Source organism: Aspergillus saccharolyticus (genome assembly GCF_003184585.1).
Source record: "Aspergillus saccharolyticus JOP 1030-1 unplaced genomic scaffold BP01scaffold_41, whole genome shotgun sequence".
NCBI lineage: Eukaryota > Fungi > Ascomycota > Eurotiomycetes > Eurotiales > Aspergillaceae > Aspergillus > Aspergillus saccharolyticus.
In genome coordinates this window covers 115,030-133,944 of record NW_020290651.1, presented here as the reverse complement: position 1 = coordinate 133,944, position 18,915 = coordinate 115,030, and the positions used below count along the sequence as shown (strand labels likewise).

Sequence of the window (18,915 nt, the reverse complement as noted above, 5' to 3'; positions counted from 1 at the left end):
TCTAATTATATAGATAAGCTATCTCTTATTCAGCTAAAGAATTAAGAATAGATAATCTTAATTAAGTATATTAATACTACTAGTATAGTATTAAGACTATACTTAATTTTTAAGAGTAAAGTCTATATTAAGATATAAATCTAAGACTTTATTCTAGTTAACTAGTATATTAACTTATTACTAAATAGTTAGACTTTTTATAAGATTAGTTTATATTAGCTTTAAGAATACTTTATTTCTTCTATAAAGAATTAGTAAATTAAATAATATAGTTTCTTAATCCTTAATAGATATAACTCTTATCTAACTCTAGAATTTAATAATATATATAATTAAAATAGTATTATTTCTATCTATATATCTCTATATTCTTTATATCTTTATTAACTACTTAATATTACTTACTTTATACTATTAAAATAAGTATATAATAGCTTAATAGAAAGGCTAATCAACTAGAGTACTTACTATATAGATAAGATTAATTTCTTTGATATATATCTAGAAGTATATTCTCTTGCCTTTAGAGAATTAACTATATATAATATCTTTAGAGCTTTAGAATTAGTTCTATTCTAGTTAAATAAGGTTTTTAGTAAGCTAATTATATAGCTCTATAAGTCTACTCTAACTAATAGTATCTATACTATATTAATAATACTAAAAATATCTAAGAATACAAGATAATTAAAGAGATATAAAAATATAATTAAAAGACTTCTTTATAAATATATAATTAATCTATTATTATAGATAAAAATAGGATTATCTTATATTATTAAGAGATATAAAATTATTACTAACTAAACTACTTTATTTAAGTAGAAAGTTAATAATCTATAGACTAGATTAGAAAAATAGAATAATAAAAAGAAGAGATCTTATTATTAAATAGCTAATTTTAATAATCTTACTATTAAAGAGATAAGAAATATATCTAATTAAACTAATAAGACTAATTAGACTAGTAGAAGTTAGTCTATAGAATTAGTTATAGATAAGGAATAATCTTACTACTAGATACTATCTTACTACAGTAAGTATAATACAGTTAGATATAAAAGAACAAGCTGTTTAATATATTAAAACATAAATTAAACATATTATTTATTGATATAGAGGACTATAATAGCTTCATCTTTTTATAGAAGCATATTTTACTGGGCGCGGAAGCCGGCTTGCTTGTGCAGCCAGCTCGCTTGTGGATTATGTTATTAGTAGATTATTAAGATATTTATATTATTTTTAGTATTACTATTATAGTTTTACTCCTAAGAATAATTCTAAGATTAGTAATTATTACTATTATTATAGTTATTTATCTATAGATTTAGGAACATCTAGTTATATTATAGTTGATTAGCTTGGTTATTCCTGTTTTAGCTACTATTCTATTTATTATTCTATCTTAGTTAGAATAGATAGAAGCTTCTCTACTAGTTAGCTTGAGTTAGATTAAATTATTTTAATTCTATATTAGTATTAGTATTCTTATACTTATCTTTATTATAAGAATAGAAAATATTTCTAAAACTAGAAAAGATATTACTATATCTCTAATTATTATAAATAATATAGACTAGATTCTTTTAATTATACTACTACTAATTAAGAATCTTAAGAAATTTACTAATAATAGTGATTTTAGTAGAATAAGTAAGCTATATATAAAATCTAGAATTAATATAATTCTATATATGGACTAATTATATAAATAGATTATTTAATTAGGTAGCTTATATATAACAAATAACTTTCTAGATAAATTATCTAATATAATAAGCTACCTAGATATCTAAAAGATTATAATATAAACTATTGAGCTTAGTAATAGCTATATAGGATTCTAAGACAGGATGAACTAACTATAATCCCACTCCGAGGCGGAATATCATGGCAGAATCGACTTGCTGTCTTCCACTATTACAGTTACTATAGTATTACTATTGATAACAGAAATAAACATATAAAGTGGGTCCAAGGGTGCAAAGACTTTTGGTGCACACCTCTCCTACCCCATATTTCATTCCCAAGTCACATGATCTAGCCGCCCAAAGGGGTTGGTGTGCTTTGGAACACCCTTGGCCGATGGAAACACCCGCAGACAAAGCACTCATATTGTCCCCACTTATGCAATACTCATAGCAATTGCTGAGATTGTGTTCTAATATATACCCTAGCTTTATTGCGATCATCACCATTTCTTTGCTTCTCTCCCATAATAATTGCCGAAAAACAGTTGACCACGTACTCCGACTGCTTGATATAGGCAAAAAAAGCGGGCTGCGTGCAAAAAAGCAGCATACTGCTTTTCCTAGGTTTTAACACAGAAAGAGTCACATTCTGACCATATCTGGCTGTGTAAGCAATGCGAAGCCAAGTGTCAATACCATAAGAGATCCCGAATCGATTGTGATCAGATGACAAGGTACTGTCGGTCCTGAATGTTGCTTACATCAACATTTGTCTAACAGGGCCCCACATGCTCATTGCAAATGCAGATCAACAGCCGGCAGGCTATGAAATATCAGTGATTCAAAACTCTGTTACCATAAAGTTTGTTAGCCTTCGCGGAGAAGGGAGGAGGACTCTTCTTGATATACAGCAGTACTATAGGACCCTTAGAGGCTCATATCGCTTCGTCTCCGTAATTCGAGAGGCGCTGACATAGGCGAATCCCCGGGTGCTTACTTCTCTTCGAATCATATTCATTTGAGCGCTAACTAGTACAGGCTAGTAAGCGGAGGTTCGTCGTAGGGTCAAATGATTTGATGGGGAAGAATGATTTGGTCTTTACAGCCACGGACAGTAGTCGTCTTCGAGCGTGGTTAACTTCCTGGACCGTCTTGTCGTCTCGACAGTATCGGTAGTCATGAGTATGGCCTGGAAGATATCTCACACATTTATCAGAAACTTTGGCTGACGGTATCTTTAATACAATTGCGACCGCTGTTTGTCTTATTGACATCAAGCGGATTTGCCCGTTGCTCTGTGTTTCTACCCCAGACCTCCCCCAAAGCTGCGCGGTCTTTATCTCGTTTGTTCCCCCAGAGCCACATAATAATCCCCCATCTCGCGCTCAGTCATGTCTTCTCGTGACACGGAGGAGGCTTACGAAGTTTCTTTACCGCGGAAACGGTACCATGCTGAAGCAGTGGACTATCCTCGGCGACGCGCAACTGTAGCAGTATGTCTTTTTCGCTATCTCCCTTTTATCCGTCTCAATCCATTTCATCGCTCCATCCAAGTACTTGAGATTCTGCGGTGCTACCGCCTATGCAGAAGCGTCGGAGGCTAATCTTGCGTATTGTACTTTGTTGCATGCACAACTCCTTGTTGCATAGATAGTTGACGACATGATAGTGTCAAATTTGTCGTCTACGCAAAACGAGATGTAATGGCGAACGCCCGAGATGCCAGCTCTGTGCCGATCTTGATGCGGAATGTATATATCGAGAGCCGGGCATCAAGCTAGATGCTGGTGACAAACTAATCATTGAGAAGCTTGATAAAATAGAGTGCCTGTTGCGTTCTAGGCTGATTGGCGAATTCAGCAATTCACCCCTGTCTTCAACAACGTCCGAGACTGTCAATGATCCTGCCAGTAACGGTGATGCCGTTATTATCAATCGAGCAGAAAACACAGCAGCACCGTCAAGGACCGCTGTTGTCGGGCTTGGGTTCTGGGCGAATTCCCCAACAAATATATCGACAATGCCTAAACTGCATACAACGCCAGCGCTGAACTTGTTGCAGTGGCCTTTTATCCGAGATCTCGTCGCCTCGCCCTACGATCCTCATACCCTGTTGCAGCTCGAGATGGCACGTGAGCCACTGCGGATACCGTCATATGTCGGGCTCGATATATCTAATGCTACAACACACGCTAAGGCTTTTTTCGCGCGCGTCAATGTCTGGTATGCCTGCGTTAACCCATATTCCTGGCCTCGTTACTACGACATGGCTATATCGTCTAGCTTTCAAGACGGGGCAGAAAGCTGCGTCGTTCTTCTAGTTCTTGCATTAGGATGTGCAAGTCAATACGGAAGCATCTCAACTCTTTCGCCCGAGGCGGATCCGCCAGGGCTGCCATATTTTGTTGCCGCATGGGGCCTCCTACCCAATGTCACTATGCGTAACTCTGTTCTCGCCGCCCAATGCAACATTCTGGCCTCCGCCTATCTGTTCTACTTGGTTAGGCCATTGGAAGCTTGGACATTACTTTCAAGTGCTAGCTTAAAGCTACAGCTGCTTTTTGGCAACCCGTCCCGTGTATCAGCTCAATGGAGAGAACTGAGCACGAGACTTTACTGGAATACTCTTCTACATGAAAGTGATTTGCTGGCAGAGCTAGACCTTCCGCACTCCGGAATCGTGCACTACGAAGAAATTGTTGATCTCCCAGGTGGCTTCGAGCCGGAAGATTACGAGGATGAAAACCAAAGCAGCACACCCCGGGAGAACACCGTCGTAGATGCGGTGGTAGGACATGATGAGCTTTGGTACTTCTTGGCTGAGATTGCCTTGAGAAGGCTTTTGAACCGAGTTAGTCATGTCATCTATCAGGAAGGGAACTCTCTCACGCTTGCGTCTCTTGGCCCGGTTGCCTCGGAGCTGGATTTTCAGCTTTCTCAGTGGTACGAAGGGTTGCCACAGGCTGTTCGGTTCCCTCTTTCCTCCCAGCCAGCTTCGAACTCCGTCCAGACCGTTTTGAGACTCCGGTACTTCGCATGTCGCACGATTATCTATCGCCCTTACATCTTGGCGGTACTCCAACATGAGCAGATATCTGCAGATCCGATGGTAAGAGAATGCTGTCGGCGATGTCTAGATGCGACAATAAACCAGCTTGACCACATCAGTCGCCATCGTGAAGGTCACCTTCCTTACCTTTGGCAAGGTGCCCTTTCTATGGTTTCACAGACCTTATTGATTATGGGCTCAACCATGTCCCCCGCGCTTTCCGCGCTCCTACCTTCGTCGTCCCGGGTCAATGCAATCATCAGTGGCGTGAAAGAAGAAGTTGATCGATATGCACACCTCGCTCCAAGCCTCAAACTATCTGCGGAAATCATACGTGATGCAGAGAGAAGACGACAAACATGCCTGACGACAATGGCCAAGCAAACTTGAACCATAATCTTCACCATTCAGCCTCGCTGCTTCCTTCTTAACCCGTTTCGCGGCAGGGCTTAGCAAAGGAACTCCTGGGAAAGATGGATCGAGACCAGGATTCTGTGCCGAAGCCATTTCGGGGTGGCCTGCAAACAGCAAATATGAAAGCTTTGTTCGAGGTGTCTCATGCGCTATAAGGCTCAAAAATAGCGCTAATCGGGGGTTTATAATAATTTGTCAAATTTGGCAAACCTACGATTCCGCGTACTAGGAAGAGAGGCAAGAATCCAAGGCGGCAGCTATAGAAAAGTTTAAATGTTGCGGCGAAGGTGAGATTAAAACTATATACATGAAGCAGGGTCTTATGAGTTGTGGTCATGATCAAATCAAGACCCACTCACTTCCCCTTTTGATGAATTTATCGAGCATCAGCCCGATATCGTTCAGTGCAAATCGACAAATGTAGAAGCCGAAAAATTCAGCAGCATGGCGAGTGCTCAATTCAAGACCAACAAGAGTCGGAGAAGAATGCTTTAGACCGGGATCTTCGACTTGTTGGGCGATTTGATCTGGAGAATTGGCGGATTAGAGTACAAATTCAAAGACGAGAAACGACTTGACAGCAACAAATCGACTTACCTAAGACCTGGACGGCATCACAAAGTCGGGCCAGAGCTCCCATATAATTGCTGCCTCCATTAAGCTGCAACTGTGAAAAATTGCGCTTGGTGTGTTGAGAAGGTACTGAAGTCATTGGCACAGAATTACTTGTCGAGAAGTCCCTGCTCGACTCTTTCGAGCACGCCGCAGCTGCCACTGCAAAGCCGGCATTTTTAGAACGCAATTTGCGCCATGATGTCAAATAAGACTTGCTGGGTCCAGGCGACGGCTTGGAGAATGATATGTCATTATTCAGTGTATCATCGAACGCCTGGTTAGACTTGAGGAGTGTCATAGCCCCATGCACGCCAACCTCGCTTCCAACTTTCTTTGACAGCAAAATTTGCACCTGATCAAGTACACTCTCTAATGACTGCATCTCCTCTAAAATTGCATCAGCATCGTAGGTATCGACTTGGGCCAATTTCAGCAATGCGGCCGTCAACAAGTCGCAACTTGATACTTTCTCCTCAACCGCCTTGATTTTGACATTCTTGACGCGCCAAACATCTCGTGGGACGAAAAGCTTTGTGGATAGGTAGCCGCCACGTGGATGTGCCATTGTCTGATAGATGCATCGCATGAGCCAAAATGGCCGTAAAAGAAACGATTCAGGACATGGCTCCAATGGGAGTGGAGGATCAGCAGCCATCACATTCGGCGAGCCGGGACTCGTTGGAGAATGAATGTGGGTGTCAAAAAGATTAAGGCCCCGGCTTGGTGAGCCATTTGCACCGATGTTTGTCCCAGTTGGGGTAGGTAACATGGGTAAAGAAGCAGTAATGGGCGCTTTCTGAGCTTCTGACATGTGAGAAACATTATTTAACGGAGTGTTCGGAGACTCCGACGGCATCTCTGTCCCTAAAACTGATATATTGCGCATCGAGGAAGGACCCAAGCCGTCATGCGATTTGTCTAGACCGTCTGGCGCCGACGCTACTTTACCGATTGGACGAGTTGGCGAAGGAGGTTTTGTATGCCAGGCCTTGTCAATATCCTGGTTCCTTCTACAGGTCCCATGTGCTAATATGTCTTCAGTGAAGGAACCAACTGACACATTGCGTCTCTTCGATTGTACAAGAGATCGAACACCAGAAGCGGAGCTTGAATTTTTGTTGGAACCATTGCCGACGCTAAGTTGGTGCTCATCTTGATGGTCCATTCCTGGACGAAACACGAATGTGTCCGGACTTCGTACTATTGAGGTGACCAAGCGAGTGTCTAGGTGAGACTTTGTTTCAATTTTCAGCTCGGTGTTTCGTTGACCTGACAGCCTTCGTGCTCGAACACCTGAGCCAACCAACGGACTTAACATGGACTTCGTGGTTGGTATTAACAGGCTCCCCTTTGACTGGCTAGAAGTGCGTGCGTCGGTATTCGTAGCATTAAGAGGGGTATACAGCGTTGCGTCCAGTTCACCATGGGTAGCAGCTAGCGCCATGCTCTCCTGTGATCGAGTAGGCTGATCGCTCAATGCTTGCTGCCGAGGAAGGGCGGATTTGGACAGAATACCAAACTCAAATTCATCCATGACATAGCCTCTCGTCATCTCCTCCAACAAGCGCTCCTCTTCCTCGGCATCGTCATCTAGATACCCTATTTCATGGCCAGAAGACCTCCGAAGATTCCTTTCATCAAAGGTACCTAGAGGATTTTGACTTGGAACAATTTCTCCTTCCCGTCCAAACTCTGTGACGGGTTGCTTCAGAGGCTTGATAACTGCGCGGGGATGTTCTACCACACCATCATAGTTGGGTTCAGGTGTCAGCTCTAGGCTATCATCATATGCGGCTTCGACGGCTGCATCCATGGCGGCATCAAACTCAGCTTCAGTCCCAACCATAGATTCGTGAGCTCCTCTATGGCGCAGGTATAAGGATGAGGAGTTTGAATGAACAGAAGCAGGGGATGAAGCACCGGACTCGTCAATGGTATCAAGCCATGATGTCGTTTCGTGAACACCCTTCGCATGAGGATTCAATAACGGCATCCCAGATGAGGACGCATCAACAGATCTTGGCTCACTGATAGGTTCTTGTGTAAGCTCATACTTAGTGGTGGCCGGATCTCTAACGTATTCGTTGAATGGCTGGCACGGAGACTGAATATTATGTTCTTCCAGTCCCAGAGCGCGCTTAGTCCAGTCACCAACAGAAGCGGTTCTGAATTTATCTTCAGTGATCGCAGATGGTAATAGCGACAGCTGATGCAAAGAGGTCTGCCCAGACGGTACAGTTGTTGTCATTTCGAACACCGACTGCGCATCAGAGCCACGCTGCGAGCGATTGGAACCCTCTCCTGATAATGACCCGGCCTCGTTGTTCTGCACTGACGAATATTCGATATAAGACTCTTCACTGCGAGGTCGCTCAGGGAGGGCTTTGCTATCGACATTCCTGATTGAAAAGTCCATACATTGAAGCTCGTTTATACGAATCATGTAGGTATCACGCTTTTTTCATCTCAGCCCGCAGTACTGATTCACGTATATCCTGCGAGGGAACTCACTATTTCTCGAAGCTTCAACTTCTCGTCTTCACCTCCATCGCTTCTATCCATTACCAGCTGAAGTAATTGACAGGCATCGTTGTAAGCCTCCATCGCTCCTTCAAAATTAGCGGCATTGTCAAGAAGAACCGCGGTGTTCGCTTTCTGTAACGCTTTCGAAAGCATTGTTTTCTGGGACTGGCCACGTTTCCTCCTTTCATATACGTTGCCTTTCATGGGAGATACTTCTGAATCTGTATGGAGAGCTATGTCCAAGCCTTGAGTGCGAGGACTGTGGGATTCAGACGTATGATTGGTGTAATGAACTTCCGTTCCTGACACCGGTTTCTCAGCCTCGTGGCTACGTCTGGAAGTCCACGGGTTTTGAAATAGATTAGGAAGCTGGGTGGTCTGCTTTTCTTGATTGCCGAATGGCAGCACAGTTGCAGCCGCGGTACCACGACTGGATATGGTTGCCTCATCTGCGCTGAATGTCGAGGGTCCGCTGTGAATTTCGTGTGAGGATTCTCGGAGATGGCGGGGCCCATAGGAATTCCGAATATCATTTATTATGGGTGATGTCCGCGAAATATTTAAGCCTGGGTTGCTAGTTGGCCTCGTTTGATTTTCTAGCATATCGTTGTCCGTCATGAACAATTGGGAGGAACTTCGAGGATAAATTGTGGAAGAATCTCTGCTAGATATTGTCGACTGTGACCAACGATTGAGACTACCGATCCCTTCCCGGATATCGCTCTCTGTGAATTTTTGATTTCCTGCTGAATCGACACCCGATGAAGCATTAGCCACTGTGGGTGCAATGGGACAGATTCTGGCCGCGTTATGTATGTGGTTTGATTCGGTTTGGGAGCTCATATCTCGCGGTGTGGAAGGACTCGGAGGCAGGCGTGAACCTGGAAGATTGAGCATTGGTCCAGACTCATGCTCTGCTGGGAGATTTAAAAGCATGGTGGAACAGGGCTAGTTGTGAAAACAACAGATTCAAAATCACAGCTGCACTTAGGTGAAGATCTCCTAAATCTATATGTAACCAAGCTTCAAGACGTACCATTCCACACGTGAATGCCAGTGCAGCGTGCTCGTATTGCTCGCCGGGATGGGCTAGCAGGCTTTCAGACAGATGAAGAGGCGGTACTGTTGGAAATAGTGGCACTGTTCACGGTGATAGTGACTCAATAATGATTCATGCTTGGAAATATACAGGCGTAAGAAAATTGAGAATGCAACCTCCAGGTCTAGATAAATGATTGGGTGCGAAGTCGTGCTAGCACAAAAGCTAACCTTGAAATTCAGTGGCTGCCTTCTGTCGGTCAATTGCGATTTTGGAGACACCTGCCGATGTGCATGAGGCAGGCTCAACGCGATGCGACTGATTTCAAAACCAGAGGCTACCTATTCATTCGCAAGGAATGTTTCGAAAATGTAATTATTTGATAAGAGACTCTCCTTGGTACGTGAAAGCTAGAAAGCAGAATAAGGATATATGATCTTGCTCGGATAGGCAGTACAGCTCTCAGGGGCGTATGCGGAGATGCAGCATATCCTTCGATAAGGAGGTACTAGTAGTACAGAGTATAGACAGAAATCAAGCAGGTGTTTGCTAGTTACGCTAGTGCAGGGTTAGTGGTGGGATTATGTGGGGCAGGACACCACCATGTAAAGGATTTCAAATAGAACTTTGAGGCAGAGTAGTACTCCATAGGCCATACTACAGAGTACTGTGCAGTGTGCACAATAACACATATTCAAGAGCTGGCAGTATAATAAATCAAGTATATTACTTACTGAGGGTTACAACACCATTCAACCATTACACATACTTGGTAGATGAGGTTTATAACCACCAATTCCCTGCAGCACTCATGGGGCTCCTTAGGTGTGACAAGCCATCCACCTATTGTGCATCAATACATAGTAAGCTGTTAGTTTCCTTGATCACCACTAGGAAGTTGCACGGAGTTCACTACAACCAAGTATGCAGAAAGACCTATTTTTGTGAAGAGCTGAGTTTACTATTCATCCAGTCAAACAAGTCAAAACATTTTCCAAATGTGTCTTTTGGTGTATGGCAAATGAGACTATACCAGCATGGTATAGACCCTATATGCTGCAGCATCTTGTAGATGCAAGCTTCAATGACAAGCTCCAGGATTCATTCAATTCATCATCATGCAGTCCATTAAGACAGTGTCACTCAAGGGAAGAGGTGACAATGATGAGTCTTGACAGCATGTTCCAAAACAGCCAAGTTTGGCATTAAGATACCTTGCCCCACCGCCCACTTACAATAAGTAATCAAAAGTCTCGGGATACCCCACTTCCGCACCCAACACATTAGAAATATCAATAATTTTAATTATCTACTAAACTACTAATATAAGATCTTTTAATACTAAAATTAGTATAAATCATTATTCTTATAAACTTTTATCCAAAATATACTTTATAATTATTTTTGGGCTAGAGATAAAATAATTACTAGTTAAACTAGCTTAAAAATTTAATATATTATATTCAGTAATTTATTTTACATATAAATACTTTTAAAATTACTATTGAATTAAATTTTTATTTTATAGTAGAAGATCTTAAAAGCTTAGTTATTCTATATACTATTATATCTTTTTAATAGTTTACTAATTATTAAAAATAAGCTAAAAAGTCTTAGTTTCTATAATATATATAGATATAGATATTAAAATCTCTAAGTTTATAAGTAGATGTATTCTTTATCTCTATAAAGTATATGAATAGAAGACTAAAAAAATATCTTCATAAAAAGAAGATACTAAAGTATAATATAGATTTTATAGATAATAGATTAAAAAATAAACTTAGAATAATATAATTTTTTTAGATAAATATTTAGTTAAATAAACTACTTACTTAGATAATCAATTAATATAATATATAGATAAAGCTAGATAGATCTAATATTAGAGTTACTAATATATCTAAAGACTAATAACTAGAAATATTTATAAAGAGAAATATCAAGTTATTAAAGCTATAAATATACTATATTAGGAAATAAGATTAGAAAATTATCAATAAGATATTTGATTCTCTTTATATCCAGGGTAAGATATCTTTTACTTAGAATTATACTCTAATAGTATATTCTTGTTATGGGACCAAGGCCCTGATATAGAGCTCAGCTTCAGGCACCAGTTGGTGCCTGAGGCCTCGCACACTATACACTAAACTAGTGCTAGCTTAGTTCGCACACACCTAAAAGAATTTTGCATAAACAGATGAAATAGCTCTTCAGCTATTTCTTCTTATTCAAAGGCATGTTTTGATTAGTACAATCTATTCATCCCATAACATTAGAAATAGCTTGTTAAAAAAAAAAGTCCTAGACAGAGTCTAACTAGGCGTATAAATAGAATAAGAATATAGAAAAGAATCACTAGAATAATAGAATAAATAGATTCAGAAGGACTGTAACTAACCATAGTATCTATATCTATTCTTAATAATATACAACTTCTCCTATAGGAGCTGATTAGCCTCTATATAGAAATAGTAAAATAGAAAATAGTCTTTAAAGAATAAATAAATAAATTACAGAGCTATAGTATAACCCCTACTATTAATAGTAAATAAGAAGAAAACTTCTTATTATAACTATATAAACTATATTTTAGGCCTTACTCTTAATACTCTAATATAGAATTATTTAGTAGAGAAGATAAGTATAATTATAAACTATTTAAATTAAATATATATATAAAGCTTATAATTAATAGAAATTATTATTCTACTAGACTGGAATAAGTCTTCTATATCTATAGTCAGCTATATAGATAAGTAGTATAATAGATACTTTCTTAGATTAAATCCTAGAATACTAAAATAGTACAATTCAAAGATCTAATACTAGTAATAAATAAGATCTTTAGAGATTCTAATATATGATAAAAAGCTCTTAATAGAGAAATACTATAAAATAAGAAAGAATAGAACTAGAAGAATTTCTAAATAACTTTAATAAAGCCCTACTATAGATAAAGGAATATAATTAATTAGATAAGTAAAAGAAGACTATACTAGATACTATTATAAACTAGAGGCTTATTAAGAGACTGATTAGGATTTCCTAAGAGTCTATATATAAAGACTACTATAATTAACTATACTATATAAATCATAATTTAAATAGAGTATTCTTTCTATCTAAAGAAAGTTATACTAAGACTATACTAGTATACTAGAAACTAAGCTCTAAACTAATAGAGTAGAAATCTACTTAGATAACTGTTATATAATAAGAAAAATATAATCCCTATATAACTAGTAATAGTTACTTAAAATAAGTCTAATAGATAATACCTAGTAAAATATAGAAAAGATATAAAGTAGAGTACTATCTCTAATATAGATAGAATAGATATCTTATCTACTAATATTCCCTTAAGTCTACTATATAATTAATAAGTATAGTAGCTATTATATCTATATTTTATAAATAGAAATAATAATATATCTTAGATAAGAACTTAGACTTAGAAAAAGAAAAAATCTAGTATAAAATTATATATCTAAATAAGAATTACTAGATAAAACTAAAAAGAATAAAAAAGTTTTAAAAAAAATATATAGTTATATATCTCTTTTTAGTAGAAGTAATTCTAGATCTTATAATAACTATTTATATACTTATTAATTTAGAATATCTAATCTATAATATTATAAGTAAGATATTTACCTAAATCAATAATCTATTAATTACTAGTATTATTTCAAGATTAATATAAGAGATTTTTAGTAATAAAGTACTAATCTACTTTATTATATAAGTAAGAATAGATATTAGATCTTATATAGAGAAGAGAGTATACTTCTATATAATATTTAATAATCTTAGATATAACTTAATTCTAGAAAAAAGCAAACTATTCTATTATAATAGAGTCTTAGAACTAGAATAAGAAAGACTATTTCTATATATAATAAAAATAAGACTAAAAGATCTACTATATCTATAGTATATAAAACTAAGAGTTTAGCTAATTATAAAGATAAGACTTAGAGACTATTTATAAAAAAGATCTAAAAAGAATATGAAAGTATTTATAATCTTATTAGTAGATATTTAGAAAATACTTTAGACTAAGAAGATAATTAATTCTTATATAATATTTTTAGAATACTATAAAGTCTTCTTACCTCTCTTTTAGCTAGAGAATATAGAGAAACTATCTCTATATAAAAAAAAGAGTATTAATTATAAAATTAAACTTATATAATAGAATAGAAAAAAACTAGAGATACTATAGGGCCTCCTCTATAATATATCTTAAGAAGAGTTAATAGTTCTATAGTCTAAGCTAACTAAACTACTAAAAAAGAACTTTATATAAGTCAGCTACTTATTAGTAGTAGTCTCAGTACTATTTATACAGAAATTAGAAGAAGAACTGAGATTCTATATAGACTATTAGATACTTAAAATAATTACTAAGAAAAACTACTATCTATTATCTCTAATCTATAAAATACTAAATTAAATTAAAAAGATAAAATAATTTACTAAACTAGATATATTATCTACTTTTTATAAAATCTATATTATAAAGAATTAAGAATAGATAATAGTCTTTTATATAAAATATAGATTATATAAATAGCTAATTACCCCCTTTAGACTAGTAAATATATTAAGTATCTTTCAGAAATATATTAACTAGATACTATATAAATATCTTAATAAGTTCTACTCAGCTTATATTAATAATATACTAATCTATATAAATAGAGATATCAAGAAGTACTATAAATATATATAGAAAAACTAAAAGAAGTAGAATTATTTCTTAATATTAAGAAATATAAGTTTAAATAGAAGAAAACCCTTTATCTTAGATTTATTATATAAGTAGAAGAAGAGATTAAGATAAATTCTAAGAAGATTAAAGTAATTACTTTCTAGAAGAGCTTTAAGTTAATTAAAGTTATATAGAATTTTCTAAAATTTATAAATTTCTACTAAAAGTTTATTTCTAGATTTTTAATAATTATATAATCTCTTACTAATTTAATTAGAAAAGATTAACTATTTCTCTGGACTTTAGAATATAAGATAAGTTTTTAGATATTAAAAAAGAAATTTATAACTAGACTAGTCCTTAGTTTTTTTAATCTAAAATATATAATAATAGTAGAAATAGACTTATCTAGCTATAATATAGAGAAAACTCTTTCTTAGATAAATAAGAAAAAAAATATATATTTCTATATCTATTTCTTAAAGTAAAATACCCTAGCTAAGTATAACTATAAGATTTATAATAAGAAACTACTAGTAGTTATATAATATCTAGAAGTCTAGAATACTAAGCTATACTTAGTACTAGAGTTTATAATAATAATTAACTATAAGAATCTAGAGTACTTCTTTAAGCTATATAAACTTATAGAGAGATATATATAATAGAGTCTAATTCTAAGTAGATTTAATTTTAAACTAGTTTACTAGAAAGAAATAGAAAATAAATAAGTAGATACTCTATTATACTAGAAATAGAATATATTTAATAAATAAGATTCTAGAATATTATTCTATATAATCTAGATCTTTAATAGAATACTAGAAGAAGATCTAAAATCTAGAACTAGTCTATTTACTATAGCTTTAGTATAGCTCTAAGAATATAAAATAGAGTTAAATAGAGATCCTCTAGAATAGATATTATAAACTAAAATAGAAATACTAGAACTAGAGAATAAATCTAAGAATAGTTAAAATTATATTCTAATAGTAGATATAGACTATTAAATTCTAGTAAAGCTTATATAAGAGAAAATATAGAAATTTCTATCTTAGCTAAAGCTAAAGATCTCTCTAAGTAAATATTTAATAGAAGAGGCTTAGATATACTTTAGAGAAAGATAATAGATCTTTAACTATAAACTATTTTATATAGAACTTATTTAAAGTAATCATAACCCCTTAACTATAGAATATTTAGACTAAGAATAGACCTATCTTTTTCTTAGTAGAATATACTTCTGGCCTAATATATCCTAAGATATAAGAAGATATATCTAAAACTATAATATCTATAGCTATATAAAACTATAGAGAGAATTAAAGTAAAGATTATTAAAACTACTACTAATACTAGACTAATTATAATAAGAGCTAACTATAGATTTTATTACTAATTTATCTAATAGTAAGTTATATATAAATCTTCTTATAGTTATAGATAGACTAATAAAAGAAATAATACTTTATATAATAAAGAAGATTATTATAGAAGCTATAGCTAAGATACTACTTAAAATAGTTTTTAGATAATATAGACTACTAAGAATCTTAGTATTAGATTAAGATACCCAGTTTACTAGCTGAATATAGAAAAGAATATATAATCTACTAGAAATTAATAGATAGTTATCTATAGTATATTACTCCTAAACTAATAGAGTAATAGAATATATAAATAGTATAGTCAAAGCCTATCTAAGAGTCTATATAGATTATAACTAGAAGAACTAAGTTAAATTATTATCTTTAGCTAAACTAGTAATTAACAGCTGTATAAGTATAGTTACTAGATTCTTACTATTTTTCTTAAGCTATAGATATAAGCTAAGTATAATATAATAAGAGACTATATATAGTATAGATCTAAAAATAGCCTCCTCCAGTCCTATCTAACAAGAAGATATAATTATATAGAAGATATATAATACTCTAGACTAAGTCTAAGGTACTATTACCTATACTTAGTAGATTATAGAGAGGTAGACTAATAAATCCTACTAAGCTACTTCTTTATATTAGAAGAATAACTAAGTATAGCTAAATCTATAGAATATTTAAATAAACTATCTAAGAAGCTGGACTAGAAGAATATAAAGTATACTATTTTAGAAAAAATAGAATTATATACTATATAACTTAATATTTTAAAAAGAATTTATTCTATTTTTTATATTAATCTACTTTATTCTATAGTTAATAATATACTGCTCTTATAGCTATAAGAAGATATATAACTATTATCTATAATAATTAATAGAGAAGAAGAGTATAAAGTTAAAGAGATTCTTAATAAATAAAATATAATAAGAGACTAAAAGAATTAACTATAGTATCTAGTTAAATAGAAAGACTATACAGAACTAATCTAGAAACTAGTCTTAGTACTTAATAATACAGAAGCTACTATAAGATAGTAGCTGTAGAATCTACTAAACCCTAACTAATATTATATAAATAATAGTATAAAAAAAAAAGAAGAAAATAAAGAAATAATAATAAATAATAATAAAAAACTAGTATTTACTAATAACTCTTCTTTAGTTCTAATTCTATAAACTAAAAGAAAGAAAAAGAAAAGAAAAAGAAAAAAAAAAGAATTAAGAGATTTCTTATTTCTCTAAATTAATTAAAGAAAACTTTATTTAATCTAATAAAAGAAATTAGCTATTATTAAATTAAATTCTATTATATACTATATTTAATCTATTAATTCTTTAATAATATTATAAGAGAGAGTAGTAATAGCTATAGACTTATACTTAGACTTATTTAGATTATAATACCTATAGTAAATACTATAATTTTTAAACTTATACCTAGTATAAGTATCTCTCTACTATTTAGATAGTTAAATAGTCTATTAAATTTTTATTTAATTATTATACTTATAGTAATATAGTATAACTAAATTATAAGATATAATTAAAAGACTATTAATATAAGAGGAATATTTAGTATATATCTAATAATATTAGCTTTTTATATAGAAATACTAGATTATCTTATCTAAATAATAGTAAGAGTATCAGCTCTTATCTTAAATTTATAATAAGAAAAGTACTAAATATACTACTAGTCCTAAGTATAATAAAGTTAGAGTAAAGTCTTATTTCTATATACTAAAAATTATGTAGTAACCTAATACTTAGAATTACTAGTATAAGTATTATAGATAGTTAAATAATATATAGAAATAAAGAGTAAATTATAATTAGAGATAGAAGTAGAAGTTTAAGAAGAATTATAATAAATAGAATTAAAAAAATTATTTAATTAGTTAGACTTATTAACTCTAGAACTAGAAAGAGAAGATATTATATAGTAGAAGAAGAAGATAATAATAAATTAGATAAATAAAAGAGAAGTAAACTAAGAAGAAAAAAAAGATACTTAAAAAAAAAAAAAAAAAGAAAAAAGAAAACTAATTTAGAAGAGAAATAGTCTTCTTATATAGTACTTTATATATTCTATATAAAGCTAATAGCTAAGCCTAACTATATTCCTAGAACTGATTCTATAAGCTGTATAAAGAAAATTCTATTTACTAAAGAACTACTAGATTTACTAGATTAAGAGAAATTATATAATAGAGAAAATAATAGTAAATAATATAAACTCTATCTATACTTATATTATCTACTAATCAGCTATAATACTATCTAGAAAGAAAACTAAAGTATAGAACTATTATCCTAAATCTATACTACTAATTATATAAATATAAATCACAAAGAGAGATAAGAAAAAAGAGAAGAGCTTTTATTATAGAACTAAGACTCTGATATAGAGCTCAGCTTTAGGCACTAGTTAGTATCTAAGGTCTTGTATACTATATACTAAACTAATACTAGCTTAGTTCGCACACACCTAAAAGAATTTTGTATAAATAGATGAAATAGCTCTTCAGCTATTTCTTCTTGTTCAAAGGCATGTTTCGATCAGTACAATCCATTCGTCCCGTAACAATTCTATCTTTATAGTCTAAAGAATAATAGTTAATCTAATTATAGGATATTAAAATAGCTAAAGAATATATAGTAGTAGACTTATAAGAAGCTAATAAGAGAACTATACTAGATATCTATCTAGTTCTACTAAAGAATAGTATCATTTAGCTAGTAGTAGAATATACTTATGTTATAAATATATATATCTATAAATACTTCTATTAATAATTAATTATATATATATTATAATTATCTTACTATTATAATATATTAAGACTAAGAGATATTTTATACTATAATTATAGAACTTATTAATTCTATTCTATATATTTAAAGATAGATAGATCTTAACCTTAAGAAATTCTATATATTCTATAGAGCTTATATTAATAATCTTATTATTATATTACTTAATCTTGATTAGTTTATTCAGTATCTATATTAAGTATTTAGATATTTATAGAAAATAAGTATTAAACTAGACCTAATGAAGACTTTTATAGTATTCTTATTAGGATAGCTTCTAGAATAATATAGAGATAATTTAGAGCTATTTACTCTTTAGGAAAACTAGTTGCTATCTAGTCTCTATTACTTTCTAGTAGATTATTAATCTTAGAGTATTATCTTGAGATTATAAACTATTTTAAATATAGAATACTATAATATACTACTTATATATAGCTACTTTAGAAGTATAAGATTATACTTCTTAAAAGTTTACTAAGCTAGAAAGACTAAAATTATAAGATATACTCTAAGAATACTATATAAATATCAATATCTAAAGAGCTTACTATATTTATTTAAGAATCTATAGACTAAGTTTAATAAGAAAGTAGACTAGATACTAGTATACTTCTAATCTGATAATAGCTATATATTAATTTAGATATAGTTAGAAAAGAA

At 32.9% G+C, this 18,915-nt stretch overlaps 3 protein-coding genes across 3 annotated transcripts; 1 reads left to right on the top strand and 2 right to left on the bottom strand.

Annotated features, from left to right (window-relative positions):
• Nucleotides 1–303: 303 nt before the first annotated feature.
• BP01DRAFT_406408 (uncharacterized protein) lies at nucleotides 304–2,481 on the bottom strand (the record flags this gene model as incomplete). The annotated part of the gene is made up of 10 exons (XM_025578769.1): nucleotides 2,007–2,481; nucleotides 1,867–1,920; nucleotides 1,788–1,795; nucleotides 1,270–1,283; nucleotides 1,162–1,198; nucleotides 1,015–1,031; nucleotides 915–937; nucleotides 469–501; nucleotides 406–411; nucleotides 304–309 (listed from the first exon to the last, which is right to left on the bottom strand). Exons 1-10 carry the CDS (start codon nucleotides 2,199–2,201, stop codon nucleotides 304–306), a joined length of 393 nt encoding a protein of 130 aa, XP_025427867.1. The 5' UTR covers nucleotides 2,202–2,481.
• Nucleotides 2,482–2,878: 397 nt separating this feature from the next.
• BP01DRAFT_157953 (putative C6 finger domain protein) lies at nucleotides 2,879–5,216 on the top strand. The gene is made up of 2 exons (XM_025570674.1): nucleotides 2,879–3,187; nucleotides 3,364–5,216. Exons 1-2 carry the CDS (start codon nucleotides 3,086–3,088, stop codon nucleotides 5,131–5,133), a joined length of 1,872 nt encoding a protein of 623 aa, XP_025427866.1. The 5' UTR covers nucleotides 2,879–3,085; the 3' UTR covers nucleotides 5,134–5,216.
• Nucleotides 5,217–5,496: 280 nt separating this feature from the next.
• Nucleotides 5,497–8,448, bottom strand: BP01DRAFT_386021 (uncharacterized protein; the record flags this gene model as incomplete). The annotated part of the gene is made up of 3 exons (XM_025577649.1): nucleotides 5,497–5,684; nucleotides 5,755–8,227; nucleotides 8,284–8,448. 3 exons carry the CDS (start codon nucleotides 8,446–8,448, stop codon nucleotides 5,497–5,499), a joined length of 2,826 nt encoding a protein of 941 aa, XP_025427865.1.
• Nucleotides 8,449–18,915: the final 10,467 nt, after the last annotated feature.

What these genes read in the sequence shown, in the direction of transcription:
- BP01DRAFT_157953 (XM_025570674.1), top strand. Translation starts at nt 3,086, where the DNA reads ATGTCTTCTCGTGACACGGAGGAGGCTTACGAAGTTTCTTTACCGCGG. An exon ending in GGCGACGCGCAACTGTAGCA is followed by an intron (nt 3,188 to 3,363) that starts GTATGTCTTTTT and finishes ACGACATGATAG; the next exon opens with TGTCAAATTTGTCGTCTACG.